General features: G+C 44.2%; 1 protein-coding gene across 6 annotated transcripts in view; it reads right to left on the reverse strand.

Annotated features, from left to right (window-relative positions):
- The window catches only part of SOX6 (SRY-box transcription factor 6), a 202,306-nt gene that overhangs the window by 80,894 nt on the left and 100,684 nt on the right, over nucleotides 1-20,728 (reverse strand). For all 6 annotated transcript variants that reach the window (XM_072422370.1, XM_072422365.1, XM_072422369.1 and 3 more), the window contains one exon: nucleotides 1,125-1,214. In XM_072422370.1, the coding sequence (XP_072278471.1) occupies nucleotides 1,125-1,214 (90 nt within the window). The remainder of the gene's footprint in view (nucleotides 1-1,124; nucleotides 1,215-20,728) is intronic.

Consider the following 20,728-nt stretch of genomic DNA (forward strand, 5'->3'; position numbering starts at 1 on the left):
GCATAGACGCTTTGCGCTGGATTCTGCTGAACAAGCAAAAATTGGGAGCCTAAAACTCAGATTTATGGGTGGTGAAGGAAACACATAGAGCCCCATCATGGAATATTGATTTATTGGCCAGCTCCAATCATCAAAGATGGCCTTTGGGTTAAAATGTCCCCAGATATTTGTTAAACATGGCAGGACAGTGACACCAGAAATACATTTCCAGTCCTGTACACCGGACATGTGCAGGCTCTATCCACAGCCTTGCCCCAAATAAATATTATTAGAACAGAAGTTTGGCCCACATTGATTGTGGAAGTATTACAGCTTATTACACGAATAAAGACTCCATTCCTGAACCCTAAACCCAACCTCCCAATCCTCAAACCATTTATCAGCTCATATGAACTAAAATCATAAAAAATCTCAACTGACATTTCTGACACCAAATAAAAGCTGTCCATTGGCCACATCTGTGATCAGCTGATAAGACATTGGCCAGTAACATCAGCAATGTCACTAGGTGATGAGGGGGCCACCAATAAGAGACCTCAGGCTTTCTCTATAAAGGAACCATGTGACTATAGTGACATCATTCCAGGGATTCCCCCATAAAGAAACCATATGACCATAGTGACATCATCCCAGGGATTCCCCCATAAAGAAATCATGTGACTATAGTGACATCATCTCAGGGATTCCCACATAAAGAAACCATGTGACCATAGTGACATCATCCCAGGGATTCCCCCAGTGTGAGGATACATTGCTGAATGTTCTCTGTGACTTATTGAATTAGTTTAGTGAATGAGGTGAAGTTGTGTTCATCATCTATCCATGGGAACCCAGAACTTTTTTTTTAAAACCTCCATGCACATAATTGGGTATTCTGCACTAGGGAATTAATTTTGTTTCACTAAGGTGGGTGAGATTCTATTTGCAAATAATGGTCACACAACCTGCACCAGACACACAAACACCAAATCTTTATCAATAATTTGCATTATCAATACTAGGGGAGGGGAGGGCCCCCTCTCCTTGCTTACCCCTGGGTGGTGTCCTATCCTTCCCTTACCCACTTTTAGCCTTTTAGATAAAAAAACAAAAGCAACATTTAATGATTGTGAGTGGGACTCTACCTTTAATTTCCCCTAGTAGTTCGCTTGTGTTTATTCGTTCCATTTTCTCCTTCCAGTCTTTAGAAAGAAGTTTCTCCATACATGTAGAATCTGCAAAAACCAAATAATAACTTTATTAATAATTGTACCGAATCCCAGAATAGACATTTCATTCTTCTGTCATGTAAATCTCCTGCGGCGGTTATAGGAAATAGAAAGAGCTGTACATAGCTTCACCTGGAGCAGAAATCCCGGACGGCTGTCCAAGTTTCCCTGGTCACCGCTCCGATGTCGGCCTCATAACTCCCCATTTCTCCCCTCACATAGAAACATTACACAAAACATCATTTATGTGGACTAACTCCGTGACCGCACTCATGGCAAACAGATTCTGCACAGAAAACAGCAAAAACTGCTATCCACAGAGCCATTGCAGCTTTGTGATTCCCGATGTGAATTATTGCCTAAATTCTCCTCCACTGACCAATCAAATTTCATCCTGGACGAACCCCCAAACGCTGCAATCTCTCCTTACACGTCATGATGTATGGTGACAACTTCAATTATAAAAGAATGATCCCTTGGTTAGTGTTTCTTGATTCAGTAAGGAATCCTGGTTTTTCATTCAGGCACAGCAAAGAACACAAACAGAATTGTTTGGCCTATACAAAGATTATCTTGGCTCCAATCAAGGCCCACGCCAAGAATTAGGCATTACACGTAACACGACTCGGAGGTTAGAGAACACAGAATGGCCGCTTCAGCTGTAGATTGCTGCTGACACATGGAGTAGTTACACTTCTACTGCTCATTATCCGCGGAGCAGGTTTCCCTTCTATAAGTCCGGGGATAAAGTCACATTCTCTGGAAACAGCCCAGGTAATCACCAAGCAATCACCGAGCATTAGGTCATGTCTACGCTCACCGAGACGACCCCAATCCAGCAGGCAAATTCACATTGGTCATACGTGAAATCAAATGCTTCATTAGCATCTCTTACATCTAGGTCTTAATTAGTGACTTTGCAGCAGAAGGTGTACGAGACGGCTGGAAAGTCTGCACTGAAAACACAAATCGCAGGACAAGAGACATTTCTCACTTTTACACAATCAGGGAAAATGTTTAAACCTTTTCTGTACACACAAAAGCTGAATATTAAATGACTGCTCCAAAAAAGCGAAAAACACAATGATTTCATATTTTTACATATAAATATTATGTAAATTTTACAAAGCTGTGAATTTATAGACACTATTTTATTTTTTATATAATACAATCAATAATCGGATAAAACAATTTAAATCCAAAGAATCAAAAGATCAGCAGCAGCCATAGCAGAACATAAAAATAAAATGAGTTATGAACTCTGCATCTACATTTCCCAACAACATAAAAAACTCTAATTATATTAGCAGAAACAAGAAGTCATTATGTAGCCATCTGAAATCTGCAAACCGTTATTATTAACTAAGCAAAAAAAAAATAAAACGGAGAAAAAAATAATTTCAGCATTTAGTTATGAGAGAAACAAAAAAAAAAAAAAGTAGAATGATGCCATAAAATCAGCAGATCGGATTGTGCGCGGCATTAGGATCGGAGAGTAGCTTGGCCGTTATTCAAATCAGACAAACATCACCTTGTTATAAGCAACGCCGAGCGATAGCTCAAATTAACTGCCGGCTCCAGACGTTCAACACTTCCTTTAAATGCATCGGAAGCTGCAGCTTTTCCTCCTCGCCGCTTACTGAGCTGCAGATTTTTTCCCCTTTTTTTTACGTTCTGTTTTTGGGTGTTTAAAAAGCCGGCGTTTAAATCACGGCACGTTAGCTGGTGGATACGCTTTGCGTCCCGCTGCCGCGCACTACGCCGTACAACTTGATTCCCCGCGTGCTCTGCCACTTGGCTGATTGCTGCTTTCAGATTTCAAGGCCGTATTTGCAACCACAGAATCACTAAGTAGGTTGTAATTGCATTACATTTGCACAAGTTTTGCTGGAAAGACAACACAGCTTGAAAATGTTTTTGGGTAATATTTGAGCAGAAAAGGCAATTTATTTACTAATTACATCTTTCAGCGAGCGCAGAGAAATTAAGAAGCTGCAAGTTGCGATGGAGGGTATCAAAATACTTGTTATGCAATAAAAACAAAGAATCTAATTTTAACAATTAGGAGCATATATTATTTTTTTTATAGGCTCTGGCCCGATAACAGAAGATTCTTAATACAACCCCCAATTACTGATAGAACACAATAATTTGTCCTGTAAAGGGATATCATCATCTAATGAGGCGTCTCGCCTTCCACTAAAACAATCCACTCATCTGGGCGCTAATAAAATATTGGCTGGAGATGTGGAGTCACTTTGCTTCAAATAGAAAAGCAATTTCTTTGTTTTTACTTCAGTTGCTGATGACTTTATTTTTTTTCATTCTCTTTAAATTTTCAAATGTAAAAAAATAATAATAAATGAAATTAAAAATTCCATATTTTCCGATATAATAAAATATCAGAATTAATATTTACAATGAAATATAAAAACAATTCCTAATGTTTAAATATCGCATTTATATTTATGATAGGATTTTGAAATGAATTTCTAATTCCCAAAACATAAGAATTTGATTATAAAATTGCAGACAATATTTAACACAATGAATTTTTCAGTTGATTTTTCCAGGGAAGTTGTTTGATATTTGTGTTTTCTTGCAGGAAGATTTGGTGTTTTCTGTACATAGATTGATAATTGTGTTTATCGGTCTCCTTAAAGGGGAAGCGTGCAGTTTGCCCCCTGCTCACTTTTTGTATTTCTAATGAGTTCCCAGCAGCTCGGTAGGTTTGCAGTCAGCAATGTGAAGAAGATCCTTTGCTGGCTCCATGACAAGGCGGCGAGCTGCTGCCACAACTCACAAGTGGAAGCCGCTGTCATTGACAGCATGTTGGCATTGTTACAGGCCACAAACTAGCAAGGACGGACTTTCTTTTTTTTCATATGGTACTTGCCAAAGAAAAAACAAAAAGCAGACGTAGGGGCTGACATTGCTGGAGGATCACCGAATTCTGGACTTTGTGAACAGACCAACAACATCCAATGCACTCTGAGCCATTCAATCTGCCATTAGGAAAATGTTTCCTATATGAATCTATCATTCTCTGTGAAATAGAAATAAGAGAGGATCGCTAGGAAACTTTGAAAGTCCTGAAAAATAAAAAATGCTTCTCAGCACATTCTGCTCAATAAACGTCACATCTGCCAATATTTCTTAAAGGGAAATAAGTCATTTCAGTTCCCATGAATGTATATAATATTTTATAATTAAATAATAATTTTGTAGAAATTACATTAAAATGTGAAACCTTATATGGGATTTTATTGATGGGGTCTACTAAATATAATACAAATATTGTGAAGTGGAAACTTTCAGAAATAAATATTCTACAAAACAACATTTTTCTCTTTCACTTCTCTGGAGTTATTCTAAATCCAGATTTTGGTATATTGGATGGTGTTATAATGATGGAAATTTGATTTAACATTTATAGCCATAATGAATACACTTCAGACAAATGATACTTCCCCCACCTACTAGATTGTAAGCTCTTCGGGGCAGGGTCCTCTCCTCCTCCTGTGTCTGTATCTGTCTGTCATTTGCAACCCCTATTTATTGTACAGCGCTGCATAATATGTTGGCACTATATAAATACTGTTTAGTAATAATAATGATGGCTTTTTGAGGTTGGGGGACTACAAACCCCAGCATGCCTGGCCGTCAGTACCCCTGGGAAGGGCCTGGTCTGATGTTTTACATGATCTGTTCCCATAAATGAGTCTGGTAATTACTCCCACATTGGTGGAGGTGCTTCCCAGGTGGGTAGCAGAGATCTGAAGCATGAGCTGTCACTGTGAGCTGATCCCCGGATCCATAAATCCACAAAGCTATAAAAGACAGGTCATCCTCAAAGAGCCGGGTCAGGAGGTGAGAGCGGAGCACCACCACAACTCAGAACCGGGTGCAGAAAACAATTAAGATTTGGGCAGTGCACATTCAATCAGTAAAGGAATGATTGGAATCCGGTGGAGAACGTGTGCGGATTATCACTAACATTCCTGTCCTAATACAAGCCAGCTTCATCCCAACATACCTGCAACGCCCGGGGCATTGTGCATTGTCCTCCCCCGGCCAGGTTCTACAGATATTGGATTCCCTCCATTCTTTTCTATATTGTTTCACAATCAAGATTAGAGGTGGCTCTCCCTGTTCTCCATTCTTATCATTTATTATTATAAATATTATCAATTAAAACAATTACTTTTTTTTATTTTATTAAATAATTCAGTTAAGAAAAAAATTGTACTTCCTATAGCAGCAGTTTAGAAAATACAGAATCAGCCGATAATAATTTAATTTATATATTGAAATATCGGAGTGCTTAGATCTCCTCCCGCTGAACAATGTTATTTTATTATTATTATTAAACAGGATTTATATAGCGCCAACATATTACGCAGCGTGGTACAATGTTATTTATTCAGATTTGTTGTATTAATTCTTTTCTTGTGGTGATTCTTGCAGCATTATTGGCTAAGTGATAAAGAAATAAATTAGGCGCTGACCTTACCCCAAGGCACCCCAAATGTGTTCAGTCATTTTACATTATTACTCACAATAAACCTGAGCATGGGGAGGGCTCGCACCGTCCTCGGCTTCACGCTTTGGGAAACGCCAGATTACCTTTTTTGGATTCAAATAATCCACTTGCAATGGCCGATTCCTCCCGGCGACTGCAGAGAATAGTCATTAGCCTAAACATCACTCTCATTACCGGCCTGGGAACCCGCGTGCATGTTTTCCTCCTGCGTGTTTTATGTTGATACACTGGGAACATACATAAAACGAAAAACCTAAATGTAATAGTATGGCCGCCACACATCAAAGCCCCCAATGCCAGCCCTTATTTTTTCAAATCAGCTTTGACTTTTAAAGACTTAATAAAGTGGCGCTGCAAACCGGCTCTATTTATATCAGCCGTATCAATGAAAATAATGATGGTGCCTTCATGTTCCTCTGTCTAATGACTGAACTATTTCTGTATTAACGGGATGAGCTGGAAACGTTGCAGCAAAGCCGACATCACAAACAAGATCAGATGAGTCCTGCGCTCATTGTCACTGGTGCAGCTACTTAACAATTCAGGTCTAAAATAACATGCACCATGTGCCCGATGTTATTGTGGCCGAATGGGCGACCTTGTACACCCCAAAGGGACAGAAGAGGCTGTTGTTGGGTGTTTTTGAAAAGGCAGCGATCCTTAAAGGGTCATCGGCTCGGCCAGTATAACATCTGGCACACAATGCTGCGCCCACAAGTCAGCCACAGACATCACAGAGCGGTAAAACATGCGAAAATTACCCAACCGCCCCCAGAATTCTCCATCCAACGGCCGCTACGTAAGCATGTACACTGACCACAGACATAAGACTGTCAGCCCACCGGGCAGAAAAGGGCCAGACGGGTCAGCTGATCATTATTTGCACCAATCATCATGTCACAGAAAATACAGAATTATATCTTCTTATTATTAACATCTAAAAATGTCTTCCCCGAACCTTCACATACAAATCATGGTGGGCTCAGTGTTCTCTGTACAGCACTGCAGTATATGTCAGAGCTATATCAATGTATAATAATAGTGTGTGACTGTGGGGGGGCAATAGAGTGTCAGCTCTTCTGGTGCTCTAATTACAATACTTCCAAGTATAATATTAGTGGTGATGACAAATCCATGTATTATTATTCTGGTTCTGCCATATTCTGGGCTCCAGGTCCCTTACTGAGGACATTTTATTAGGTGGTGACCTGAGAAAACAACGAACATGGAATATTTATTATTTGCGAACATTCCGTTGGTAGGATCAGCCCGGCGTGTTGGTGTAAGTCTCAGTCCAGCGTGAATTATTAATGAATTGTGTATGAATATCATTAGTATCTGTGTGTTTTTGCAGCACGCTGCCAGGGACGGCGATCTGATGAGTCCTAATGATAAGAATTTTAGCAGTCGCTGCCAGCACAGAGGAGTTAACCGGATTAGTAAAGTGCAGCACTAAGCGCAGAATAAAAAGGCCGATATTGCACGCTGCGTCAGGTGCTTCCCGCTCGGGGATTTCCTCATTGTAATAAACGGATTTGTTTGTAATCTGGACGCTCCGGCGGTGTAAAAGGGGCAGAAATTGCGCTCGGCACTCGGCTCCGGATAATTGACATCATATTAGATCGGCGAGTTCAGAACACCCAGCCAGTGAACAATACAGAAAGACTTTATTAATTACGCCTGGGGATAAAATCCGAATTCTCCAAATTAATTAAAAGCATAAAAATATTGAAATAAAAGGGCGCTTGTAGTAAGCAGAGCGCTAATAATTAATCACAGCCTGGCTGCACCGCGTAAAAACCTGCGAGGAAGAATGTGCAGCTCCCCTTCAATCCGCAGATTTCACTAAGAATTCCCCTCTTGTTTGGGCTCGTTCATATCGCACCTTTTATTGGGATTTATTTACTGCAGACTCAGCATTTGTAGGAGATTTCTGTGCAACAACAACTCAGAAAAGAATTATAATGAAGAAATAATTGTGTGAATCAAGAAATGAAAATTATATAATAAAAATATGTTTTAATAACAAACCTGTAAAAAGAATTTCTTCTTTGGTGAATGATTGGACATTTGGATACAAAGTTACAGAATGATTTAGATTTTAGATTCATCTCAGATTTCAGTTCATTTAAATTTCATTATATTTAGTTCATTTGTTACCGACAATTGTTTCTGCGTCGTGGTGATCGCCCTGCCCGGCGCCCGGACATAAAAATAAAAAAAGTTGTATTTTGTTATTTTTCCGACTTATTTTATTCCCCCAGATGGAAGGCAAATCCGCCATTAATTCCACACGCGCCCACAGTATTGTGTGTGTATAAATATTTCATTAACTTTTCAAATTGTCTAATCAGCATAAATTGGCATTTAATAAGTTATGGTGAGTTAGCAGAGTCACAGATGGAGGAGCGGTGAATATTGGATATTCACTGTACAATCTGTGTGACGTTATTATCAGGAGTGCCAATCATACGAGAGGGGTAACGATGATCAATAATAATGCTGCACAGTGCAAAGAATCCGATATTTTCACAAAACTCAAATCGCTTTTTGGTGTTGGGACGAAAACAATTTGGATTTCAGGCAAAAAGAAAAAAAATGAAATAAAACAAAAACCTTTCAGCAAAGTTATTAGAATATCAGAAGATGGAAATGCCAAAGTCACGGAATTACATTTTAATTTTCTAAAATATTTCTTTACAATTAAGAGCTTGCGGCGTGATTCCAGACAGCGATAACGAGACCATTGGCTCCTCCCCCTCTGACATCTTCCCGCCACTCACCTCATGTTGGCGGATAAACTGGGGGAGGAATCCCGCCTGCCGGCACCAATGGCGTCCGCCCTGCGTCTACACAGCACAGATCTAACATTGAGACAAAACATCGTCGTCCCAGGCACTGGTCATTGGAACCGGTCCAGTCACTAGGCCTAGGTCTGGGCCCTGTCACTGAGTACTGGTCCTCACCGATGGCCTTACGCTTTAGTCAATGTCATTGGACCTCAGTTCTGCTTTATTTCACTGGCCCAGTCTGTGGCTCCTTTTACTGCCCCGGTCCCTGCTCTCACTCACTGGCCCTGAGCTTTAGTCCCTACCCCCAAGGCTCTGGTCCATGCCCTAGGGTCCAGTTCATTTGCCCCAGGCTACAGTCCCTGGCCCCAAGGCTCCGGTCCATGCCCCAGGACCCATTTATTTGCCCCAGTCTGCAGTCACTGTCACCAGCACGGGCCAGCAGAAGCCAGGACATCTGCAGCGGGTTCTGATATTAGGGAGACCCCCGGGCCCGGCTCTCATCTCGGTAGCAGTGGAGGAGGTCTGTGATCCGGAGCCAGATGGCAGCCTCAATCCCTTATTACAGGCTTATAACAGCAACAATTCCCCTTCATCTTCTAGCCGTGAAAATATGAGGTTTGGCAATTCCTGAAAACCCTCCCGGAGCACTCGCTCCACATTAACCCCTCCCTGTCCGGGCATAGAGATCTCCATCCATAACTCCCTCCAGGTTCTCCTATTAGAGGTGGAGTGATGGGGGAATGATGGCGGCCAGTGGGAAGGATTATGGGCAGCCGTGTGGTTGGGGGGCATCTCTGTACCCAGCAAAGGTCATGGCAGTGAGGAGGCAGAAAAGCCTGGGAGGGCCAAATATGCTTTATATGTTCTGCCGGTTTTATTTGCCCCAGCAGGGCTGAAGGGGTCACTAGGTACAATGGTCAGACTGCAGAAGATATAAAATCTGCAGGTGGGTGCCCGGACCACATAAATGTTGCACGACTAAATCATTGGCTTGGGCCAAAGCCTAAAGAGAACCTGTCATCAGATCTGTATTGTAATCTGTCAGTGTGACATTGCCAGGTATGTATTCTCCTCGCACAATGCCAACATCTGCGTTTCTCTCCTACAATGCCTGATAGGAGGAGACTGAGGAAATGCCTCCTCCTGCCTGGGCAAAGTCACCGGAGCCATAACAGGTGGCGTTCTTCTGACCAATGCTGCTGTATATTGAGATTTGTGAGGAGTTTATTGGTGCAGATTTTGAAGTCACTGACAGGTCCTCTTTCTATTTCTGGCTGCGTTGGTGGTGCGGAGAGGAGGATGCAGACTCGTCACCATGCACTTTATTAGTTGTATGGCCGGTGTCTTCTCCTCTGTGACACATTTCTCTCTCGGGGACACACAGATCACCCCCCCGGGTTGGTAGACATTTGTGGCGGTCAGTGGGGAATAAGGAGAAGATTTCCGCTCTCCAAAAGGTTTCGCTGACATTCCATCTGCGTCTTCCAAGCTTTTGGAGTAACTGTGGTAGCGGCTGTGCGGGTCGTCTTGTATCCCCCTATAATTTCCCCCATTTAGGAGAGGTTGTCTGTACCATGGTAATGCAGACCGCAGATTACGTGTTTATATTGCAGAGGGTATAATGCACTCCAGACGCGCAGTGCTGGCACCGACACTCCACAATTACGTCTTGACAGAATATTCCTGCGTGTGCACCGCCTACCAACAAAGCACCCCCATTATTGTCCTATTAGAGGGCAGATTTCCGGGACCCCCCAGGACCCTCATTTTATATAAAGAACTGGCATGGGTTCCTCGGCTGCGCCAGGATGAAATGTTCCTTCCATAGAATGTCGCAGTGTCCTGTTTCTGCGGTCACGTCTCTCTTTCACAGGAAGTCAAAATAACAAAAACACCGCAATACGAAAACAGACGCCGCTCTTCAGCTTGGCTGTCTAGGAACTCCGCAGGAAAACACGTCGGTAAATGGAGCTGGGGAAACGCACAGATGTGAGACCGTCCATTCCAGACCACGCGCAACCATGTGACCGGGGTAATCTACCAATGAGAGCTAAAGGGGCAATCAATGTGCCCCCCCCCCGTCCCCCCCGTGTACAGACCAAGGGGAGATTCTATAGGGAGTGAACAAGGCCAGAATGATACTATGAGCACGCCGGGTGCGCACCGTGACCCCGGAACCTGCATACTAAGACAGACATTCGATGTGTACGGAGGGGCTTGGTTATTGTGAGGATTGAACATCCATTGAACATCCGGTATATGGGTGAATATTTTTGTGGGAGCTGCACACTGATCACTGATTGGCTGTTGTCAATCCCCTATCCTGGATAAAATGGCGGCTCAGCCTTGGAAAGACGGCGCTGTGTTCCAGCATCTCTGCACTGACAATGCGACGTCACGATGGTGTCAGGTGAACGTGTTCATTGTGTAGATTCACCCACAACACCTTTCTGCATCGTGTTCCCAAACCACAACTAACCACAGGTAGTGCTCAGAGGTTTTGGCTGCCGCTCACCCATTTAACCCCCTCAGTGCCGGGTTCTGTGCAGGTATGCAGCGAGTCGCCTCGGGGAGGGGTGCTGGGAGTGGGAGGGTGAATGCAGCTGTGCAATTCATTGTTATGCTTGGCAGCGGTGACCCCCCACATAATTATCAAAGTCTGTCTACAATTCTCCGCTTGTAATGACAACCTTTAGATCAGACGACGTACAATATACGTTGTGTCAGGTTACACGCTGCGTGTGCAGAACCACGCAATGCCGCAATAGGTTAAGGAAGGATTCCACCCAGAAATGGCTCCTTTCTCAATTCAACCAATAATACCATTTCTACCAAATCGGAATCCATTCGGCAGCACCGCAATAAATGGGGCTTCCTCGCCTGAATATTTCTACACCGACCAAAGACAAATAAACTGTGCAAATACCCGGGAGGGCAATAAAGAGAACCGGGCTGGGTGACTTCCTGTGACAAGGAAAATCATTCTGTTAAATTGATGGCTAAATCTCCATTCAATTGAATGCTCAGCTGAAAGGGGCCCAAAGGCTTCATATTGAGGGCCCCGCAGCCACCCCGGGCTCCTAGGCATTCCCCATATTTCTCTGTACATCTCAAATTCTCTTCCTCCAGCAATGACGTATGTATCCTCTCAGCCCAATCCGCATTCACTCTTTCCACTGCTCACTGGGTGAATATATCGGATCGTCCAACAGAGCCGCAAGATTCACCAGAAAATGCAAAATGAGGTGGAAATGTCTGATTGAGCCAGATGTTGGTCCGGTTCTGGGGTTCTGTGCCAAGGTAAAATAAATAAAAGGAGCACAGAAAAAGTGAAAAGCCATTCTTCAGCACCAATCAGTGACTTTGCCTAGGCTGAGATGTTGTCATTGTTCTGCTGCAGGCAGGAGAGAGGATTTCCTCAGTCTCCCCAATGATCAGATTGCATTGAGCGGTGTCAGACATTTGTGCTAGAAGTGCCCAGGCCCTGCCATTGTGTCATTGCTGAGCCAGAACAAAGATGGTGCTGCCTTTCTGGATGGAGGGGAAGCAATGCCATGTACTTTCTGTACCAAAGGCCTAAATGTCTTCCCTGCATTGGTGCCCTCCCCAACCCTCACCTGCTACAGACAGCACAATAATGGCGGCCTGAAGGACCCAACACCAAAATCCCATCCTGGCAACCAATCAGCTGCTATACAATGGCGCTGGCATATCCCTCACTGACCCCTGCCGCGGGCACAAAGCAGCAAAAAATAGGGCGAAATAAAAGGCGGAGAGAGCGGCGCAGGCGGCATTGTCCTCGTACAAATGAACATATTATAATCGCAGAATCCACGGCACGCAGGACACAAAACGTGTTTTGTCATTTGTGATGAAGTTATAAAAACAACAGACATTGAATATGCCAAGTGTGCTCCAATCTGTCATAATCACAGGCGTATTGAAGAGAGGACAAAAAAGTCCTAATTGCATGGGAGCAATCTGCCGCCAATAGGTTAGACATCCAGCCTAGCGGCACAATGCAAAAAAAAACAACGCCGCCAGCGCAGAATGTCATCGCTCATTTTCAGGCAATTACCTTCCTTCTTGTCAACAGTTTTAATAACCTCCATCATCTCTAAAAGACTTTTGCTTCAGTTAAATAATTTGCAGCTTTTTAATATGCAAATGCGCTTGTTCATATGCGCGGGTGAAGAGTCTGGCGCTCTTGAAATGTGTCATTACAATGTGTAGCACCTGCACCTTGGGGAGACGTCATTTAATTGACACCGAATACCGTTCATTATTCCACTTACTGAACAACTCCTATTAGTCACCTGTAGATGCTGCCCGGCCCACCCGCCCGCTATATATAGGACGCCCCATTTTAGTACCGCCGGGGGGATTCACCGCTGGCGGCCGCTCAGCTCTTCCGGATCATTAGGCGCCAGGTAAGCGCACAGCTGTGGGTAATAACGCGCAAGACGATGGATTCCGCCCGGCGCTCTCCAATATTAGATAATAAGCGGTTTCTATCGGTGCCGCGGCTTCCGCTAATAGCGCAGAAATAAAATACAAACATGATTTCATTGTTATATTCAGCTTGTGCTGATGTAAGGGGGAAACCCCAGGGGGCATCCCCGGCCTGCGGGGTCACTGGAATCCCCCGCCTCCCCCCTTATTGCCCCAACCTGTCCCCACATTATGTAAGAATGAGGAGCATGGAAGTATTACTGAGCAACATTCATATCACAAGAGAAGTGCTACTGTGCAGAGTCCATACAAAAAGAATAAAAACAGATACCGAGAAGTACACCTGTGGTACAGGACAGGAGAAGTGGTACTGTGCAGGGTACATACATACAGAATAAGAACAGATACTGAGAATCACACCCGGGGAATCTCTCTGTATAAATACACAATGAATACATAGGATGTAAATCTATAGAAATGCTGCAATATGGAAATCACATCGATAAGCAGATAAAACGATTGGACAATCCGCAGATCCCCCACTGCCGCAGCCCCTCTATACCACCAGAGCTGGGTGACCCCTTGATGCCCCCGGGGGTCTTTGTACCCCATTAAAGCTCCATCTGATCTCCAAACTCCACGTTTACATATTTTACCTCTCAATTGTCCGTTTGTTTTTATCTCCCATCAAACATTTCACAGAATATTATTAACCAGGATTGATATAGCGCCAACATATTACGTAGCACTGTACAATAAACAGATAAACAATCCTGAGAAGTTGTATAGATCGAGCAAAGTACAATAGTGAATCCATCTTATAATAATAATATTAAACAACACACAAAACGTTTAAAAGTTTTCACCACCTTCACTTCCTATTTGTTTTGGAGTTTATGGTCCCATTGGTTCTGATTTATTGGGTTCTCCAGGACTGGCAGAGATGGACTATTATGGGAGAACCTGAGTGATCCAGTAAACCTGGAATGGTTCTGGTCCAGGATTTGCCAGCTAACAGGATTTTAGAAAATCCATGATGCCGGTATGCTGGATCACCCAGGTTCACCCACCATAGTCTATCTTGAGTCATGAAAAGCTTTATTCAATCAGACTCATTGCATATTGTTATTCACAAACAGAAGAATAAAATCATTTTTCCCCCAATCGATGTGTTGCCTTTTGCAGATTTATAACAGCGAGCGCGATTGTTTGTTTGGCTCGACAAATGTCGTTGGATGGTGGAGGAATCTGAACTCACTGACACCTTGACTTGCAATATTTAATGTTCTATTTAGAAATGTTTTCACCTAAGATTCACCCGTTTAAATTTACCTGAAATACAGAATTTTCACAATTTATAACTATTTTGAACATTCAGCAGCAGATAAATTGAATTTTATTCACCGATGAGACGTTATTGCCATCACAGAGCGCAGAATTCTGGCATCGGAGATCTCAGGGAATTTACATCACGGAGAGGACAGGAAATCTCGTTGTCACCGTCAGCGGGCCGGGAATCTCTGAGCTGGGCATCTGGCGGCACAGCTGGTGAACAGGATTAATGTCAGAACAAAGATTCTAAACTCAACATATGTCGCAGCCCGCGGTGTTCCACTCGGTACGAATGTACCCTGGCGGGAAGCATGCGTACAGCTGGAAAGTGCCACCGTGCCCAGCGCTGCGCCCAGCAAGGTCACCGCCAAGAAGAAGCTTCACAGACGAGAGGTCACAGCAACTTTTCCTGGAGAAAGAAGAATCTTCCCTCCGTCAAGCCACAAAAAGACGCAAAAAACGCGCAGAGCAACCAATTACCAATATGAGATCTATACCATGCAGGAGCGGCCAATCAGAGAGATCCGTGATCATGACAAATTGCTGCATTATTCCAAAAATTCCCAAAATGTGAAAATTCACAAAGCGACAAATTATCGTTTTGTCATCGCTTGCTGCTTTTCACTTCTGGAAGATTTCACATTGGCCGCCCCCTCCCATCTCTGCTCAATCTCTGCATTTAGAACAATTCCCCTCTCACTGATCAATTCGTAATATTCACCAATTTGACAACTCACCAATGAGGGCTTTGGGCTGATATCCTGCTTTATATCTCACCATTCACTCTACCTCACCTTACTATTCACCTTTATACCTGGGTGAATCTTCATCCAATGATGATCCCCCAATATGGCGGAATTGGCTGAGAATCTCTTGAGCTGTGTATTAGGGTGAATGTCAGTGAATTCTTCATTTAATATGCAGCAGATATCCCCCCGAGGAGATTCATCCTACACAATAACTAATAATTAATGAAGATCTGTCATTCCTTAACACGTCTACAGAAATGATCGGCGTCCGGCGGATGGAATTCTCAGAACATGGCAGCCGGCACCTATAGATTTGTGATATCGCCTGAATACGGAACGTCAGCTCCGGGAGGCTAATTAGGAAGTTATAAATACACACGGTAATTAATGGTGTCGTTTTAAATTACCTTGAAGGAAAATAGTGTATAATTTGTGTTCGGTGACAGATATGAGACAAGTATACAAATCGCTGGAGCTTCGTGCCGGGAAACTCACTGAGGAAAGTTTTCTCCCTATCTGATATGAAGCCCCATGACCAATAGGAAGAGAGCACAACGGTGACAACACTGCTGAGGATTGTCAACCAAAAGCTGGGTGTTGTCAGCCTGCAACAAGAAGTTCTGTGATTGGTGGGGAACTGTAAAATCCGAAATAAAGATTCTGATTACAGTGAGACGTGACCCCAAACACAATAGACTTTGGATTTCCATTCACTTTGGGGACACACAGAATACTGATGAATTAACCAATACCCAATTTAGAGGATTTCTCACACAATCAGTGAAAGATTCACCTACTTCATAAGGCAGATTCAGGATTGTCCGAGTCTCCACAATCACAGAAATAATAGGAATCTGATTGTTAGATGATCTCTGCGCTCCCATAGTGCAGTCATGTGACAAGAGGCCGCGGTGCTGTCCAGGGTCGCTAAGAATCTCACTGAAATGGATCACATAAATCTCTGACGGGAGGAAACTTTCTGGCTGTGAACCAGCTGCCATGTTTCATGGATGGTCTAAGTGAATTCCGGAGTCTCCCTTTAACTGCTCCAGCCAGTGCCTGATTCTTCCCGGAATTCGGAATGTCAGATCCGTGTATGCTGCACCGTAGGAGAGGAATATGTGGAAATAACAACATTTACAGGGATTAAGTAATCATGCCACGAGTGTAAATATTTGTATTACTCCCTGCACCACTTCCACCGCCGGCGCCATGGAATGTGCGAGATTTCGGGTGGATTCAATTCCTCGCATGTTTACTGTCAGCACATTCTGGGAGATCGGTCTGCCGCTCAGAGGATGACATGTGACCGATCCCCGAAACGTGACCAATCCCTGACATGTGACTGATCTCTGATGCGTGACCGACCCCCAACATGTTACCCTATCTTAGATACATGGGTGATCCCGTATGTGTGACCGATCGCCGACATGTGACCGATCCCTGACATGTGACTGATCCCCGATATATGATCAATCCCTGACATGTGACTGATCCTGCATACGTGACCGATCCCCGATATATGACCAATCCCTGACATGTAACTAATCCCCTATACGTGACCAATCCCCGATATGTGACCAATCCCCCAACATGTTACCCTACCCTAGATACATGGCTGATCCCCTATGTGTGACCGATCCCCAATACATAACCGATCCCCGATACGTGACCAATCCCCCAACATGTTACCCTACCCTAGATACATGCCTGATCCCCTATGTGTGACTGATCCTTGATATGTGACCAATCCTCAATACATGACTGATCCCCCACATGTGACCAATCCCTGATATGTGATCAATCTCCGATATGTTACCCAACCCTAGATATGTGGTCAATCCCCAGGATGTGACTTATTATCAATATGTGACCAATCCCAGATTCGTGACTGATTGCCAATATGTGACCCAACCCTTCATCTGACCGATCCCCAATATGCCTGTACGGAATATGTGACGGATCCCCTATATGTGACCTATCCCAGATTTGTGGCCAATCCCCTTTACTGTATATGATCTATTCCTGATATGTAACCAACCCCCAATACCTGACCAATACCTGATATGTGACTGATGCCGGATTTGTTACCAATCCCCGATATGTATCCAATCTTGTGATCTGTGCCATGATCATCATTCTGCAGGGAGCCACAACTATCTACATAGCCATGCTGGAAATGATCATCCTGTACCCCATTATTATCATTTCTTCTTATAACATTTCTGATTATTTCAATCTTTTCCCTGAGAATTCCATGAAACCTCTCGGAAGCTGTCCGTGTATTACCGGAATTTTCTCTGCAGGCCAAGGATTCGGTGACAGAAATCGCAGAGAATGGCGTGAAAGTGTTCGCAGTCAGAGGGAGCGCAGCGAACGGCGGCTAATCTTAGTCTCAATTTCGCTCTCCCGGTTAATAGCAGATATTCATTAGGAGCGGCACGGCGTAATAAATTATAATAATTTCAAACAAGAAATAAATTGCTAGGTAGCGGCTGAAAGAGCCATTTTTTTCCTTAAGCACCCTATAATCTAACTGTCACTTTCCAAATTCCCGTCCCAATCAGCCCGCCACGGAATTCTCAATTACTCATCTATGTTAAATTAATAAAAGGTGCGAATAATGCTGACAAAATTCATCATTATTGCCGCCGGAGATTTAGTAAATTATAAGGTGATCTAAATTGTAAAAAAAACGAGCGATTAGCTTTCTTTACAAATAAAAGCGTCTCCTCCTCCTTTCAGCCTGAATCCGCAGACAGGTACGGGGGGGGGCGCATATTTTAGACATAAATGATTTAACCTATTGATACACCCAAGTGACAAGCTGTCAGATTGCAACAAACTTTTACTTGTCACTAACAGGTGACCGTCATTATCCGGGCACAGAGAAATGGGGTGATTGATGTGGGGTACAGCTTGGGGCAGAACGATGGGGTGATTGATGTGGGGTGCGGCCCGGGGCAGAACGATGGGGTGATTGATGTGGGGTGTGGCCCGGGGCAAAACGATGGGGTGACTGATGTGGGGTATGGCATGGGGCAGAACAATAGGGTGATTGATGTGAGGTGCGTCCGGGGCACAGCGATGGGGTGATTGATGTGGGGTGTGGCCCGGGGTAGAACGATGGGGTGATTGATATGGGGTGCGGCCCGGGGCACAGGGATACAAACTGCTTCTCATTCATAAATACAGAGTTCAGGAGGACATGGATAGAAAAGTTCTGGCTTCAGATACCCTATATGGGGAGTGAGATTCATCCTTACAGACATTCAGATCTCACAGATTCACCTGGTGAAAAATAACAACTAAACTTTAGATCTGGCTCATCAAATTAAAGTACAGTCCAACCAATCTTTGCGTTATGGCTGGAGGCCACGTGTTGGGCCGGGGTTAGGGGAAGACAAACTGGGCCACTGCCTAGGGCTCTAAGTGATAGAATGGCATGGGTGCAAGGTGCTGCAATTTCGGGTATTTAGGGGCCCCTATTTTAAATGCCAGAGCCTCATTTTTTCTAGGACCCCCCAAGTATTCCCAATTCCAACTTCTGTACCGGCTGCACATTATTCTCACCTATACATATATTCTCCTATACATATAACAACACTAGTGGATCTGTGAGAACCTGGGTGATCCAGTAAACCTGGACATGCTGTGTCACCTGGGATGGTTTTGGATTGTGTGATGGGTGGCCCCCTGCAGATCCTGGGCGCAATATAAAGAGATGGCTGTGTGCAGGTGAGCAGGGTAACCAGCCGTTTCAGCTCCGGCACATTTGTGGCGGTGACTCCGCATTACCTATTCGGACACAAGCGATGCGCCGCTGCTTTATGATTTGGCGCTGGTCCTGCCCAGCGGGAGCTGCGCCCCAGACACGGGCGCTGATAGAATAAAAATTTGCTTCTCTTCCCAGACGAGCAGGTTGTGTGAATGGAGTTTGGGCAGAAATAAGCTGGGCCCTATTAGAGGATGAGTGATGTGAGGCCAGGCCTGAAGACTTTGGGGGATTCACAATCTGACATGTGAAATACGGAACAGCAGAGACTGTGACACGGGGTCAGGAACGAGCGCTGACATTTTGGATGCCAGCCCAACATTTCTGAGCCAACTTGCTGCTCAGCGCTACAGAAGACCCACTCATTCCCGGTGTACAGACAGGCAACTGCTGCACTACAAGTCCCAGCAAACTGGATGAAGCCCATAATGGAGGCCACACATATAAAGTGCACCTGTCACTTCACATCTACATGAAACAGCTGTGTGCATGCTGGGATAATGATTGTGCCATACAGAGCTGGATGGATGACCCCATGCCACATCCAAGGGAGAAGCAGCAATAAAATCGGAGCCCTCCCTCGTCTATATTTAGACCTGGTATGACATTGGAGCCACGCGGGATCCCGGCCAGATCACGGCACAAATAGATTGGTGATCTTATAAAATCATCAGTCATCGCTCTGCCAACACACTAGACAGACACATGGAATGACGTACTCCGCTACTGCACCTGACAGCACTCTGATGGCCACTCAATACACACTGTGAATATCACATTCATCTCCAGGGACATCTGAAGGAAAAAACTTTTTCATTGTCTAGCTGCCCCCCGTGTGGACAACGTCCGGGTCTGCTGATGACAACATGGGGAAATCTGCTCCATTACTAAAGTGAATCTTCCCTGAGCTTAGTGAATAACCCATGTTCACCCAACACATGCAAAGGAAGTTTAAAAAATTGATTTTTCTTGCACAGGATTGGACGGTTGATGTGATCACAATCATTCACACAGCTCAGAGAACATTGCCCGTGCACAGTGAATGGACTTTATTGTTTCAGTGAATAAATTGCATCGGCGCTGTAATTACAAAATATCCCCAAAGATTTCTGGGGACATTAAAGTGTGAGCTTCATTCACATCACCATGGCCTTTGTACAGCGCTGCAGAGGATGTCAGCACTATTCATCCTTTTCTTATGGCTGCTCTGCGTGTTGTCCTGGATGAAGTGGTGGGCGGGGCATTGGGCGGGGCAGGGGGTGGGGCAGTGACACAAAGTCGGGGCAGTTTCTGTGTAGTCACCTAATGCTATACAATGCAGTGAGGGGTTGTCAGGGGTCATGGGGGTCACAAGATTGGGGAATCACTTTAAGCATCATTTTTGCATACATGGGATTCATCTGTGTACATCACCATCGCAGTTATCACGATACGATGAATATTCCCAACGTATATTTGCACGCGGCTGCCTGAAATCTGCAGACGTTCACACATGGTTTTATTGCAGAATTTCTCCACTTTCAGTTCATCAGAACAATTTGAAGGATCAGAACAGATTTCAGGCAGAAAATCCAAGCTGGGAAGTTGAGTTGATTATCGGTGATTTGTGGTGAGGCGTCGCAGTCCTCCGGGGCCCCGAGTCTACACTCTAATTAGTTGTGTATCTGAAGGGCCCGGGCAGCATTTTTATTATGCATTAAGACATTTTACTCGGGTCTGACATTCTGTATCCTGACGGGTAGCGTCTGGAGACCGAGCACAAAATAATACATTTCCAATTTTCTGTAAATAAGCGTTGGACGCGTGTTGGCCGTACTTACAGCCGGCGGCCCTCTAATAGGGCTTTTACAGGTGAGGCGGCGGTGAGCTCTAATGCG

Source organism: Pyxicephalus adspersus, chromosome 9 (genome assembly GCF_032062135.1).
Source record: "Pyxicephalus adspersus chromosome 9, UCB_Pads_2.0, whole genome shotgun sequence".
NCBI classification, from domain to species: domain Eukaryota; kingdom Metazoa; phylum Chordata; class Amphibia; order Anura; family Pyxicephalidae; genus Pyxicephalus; species Pyxicephalus adspersus.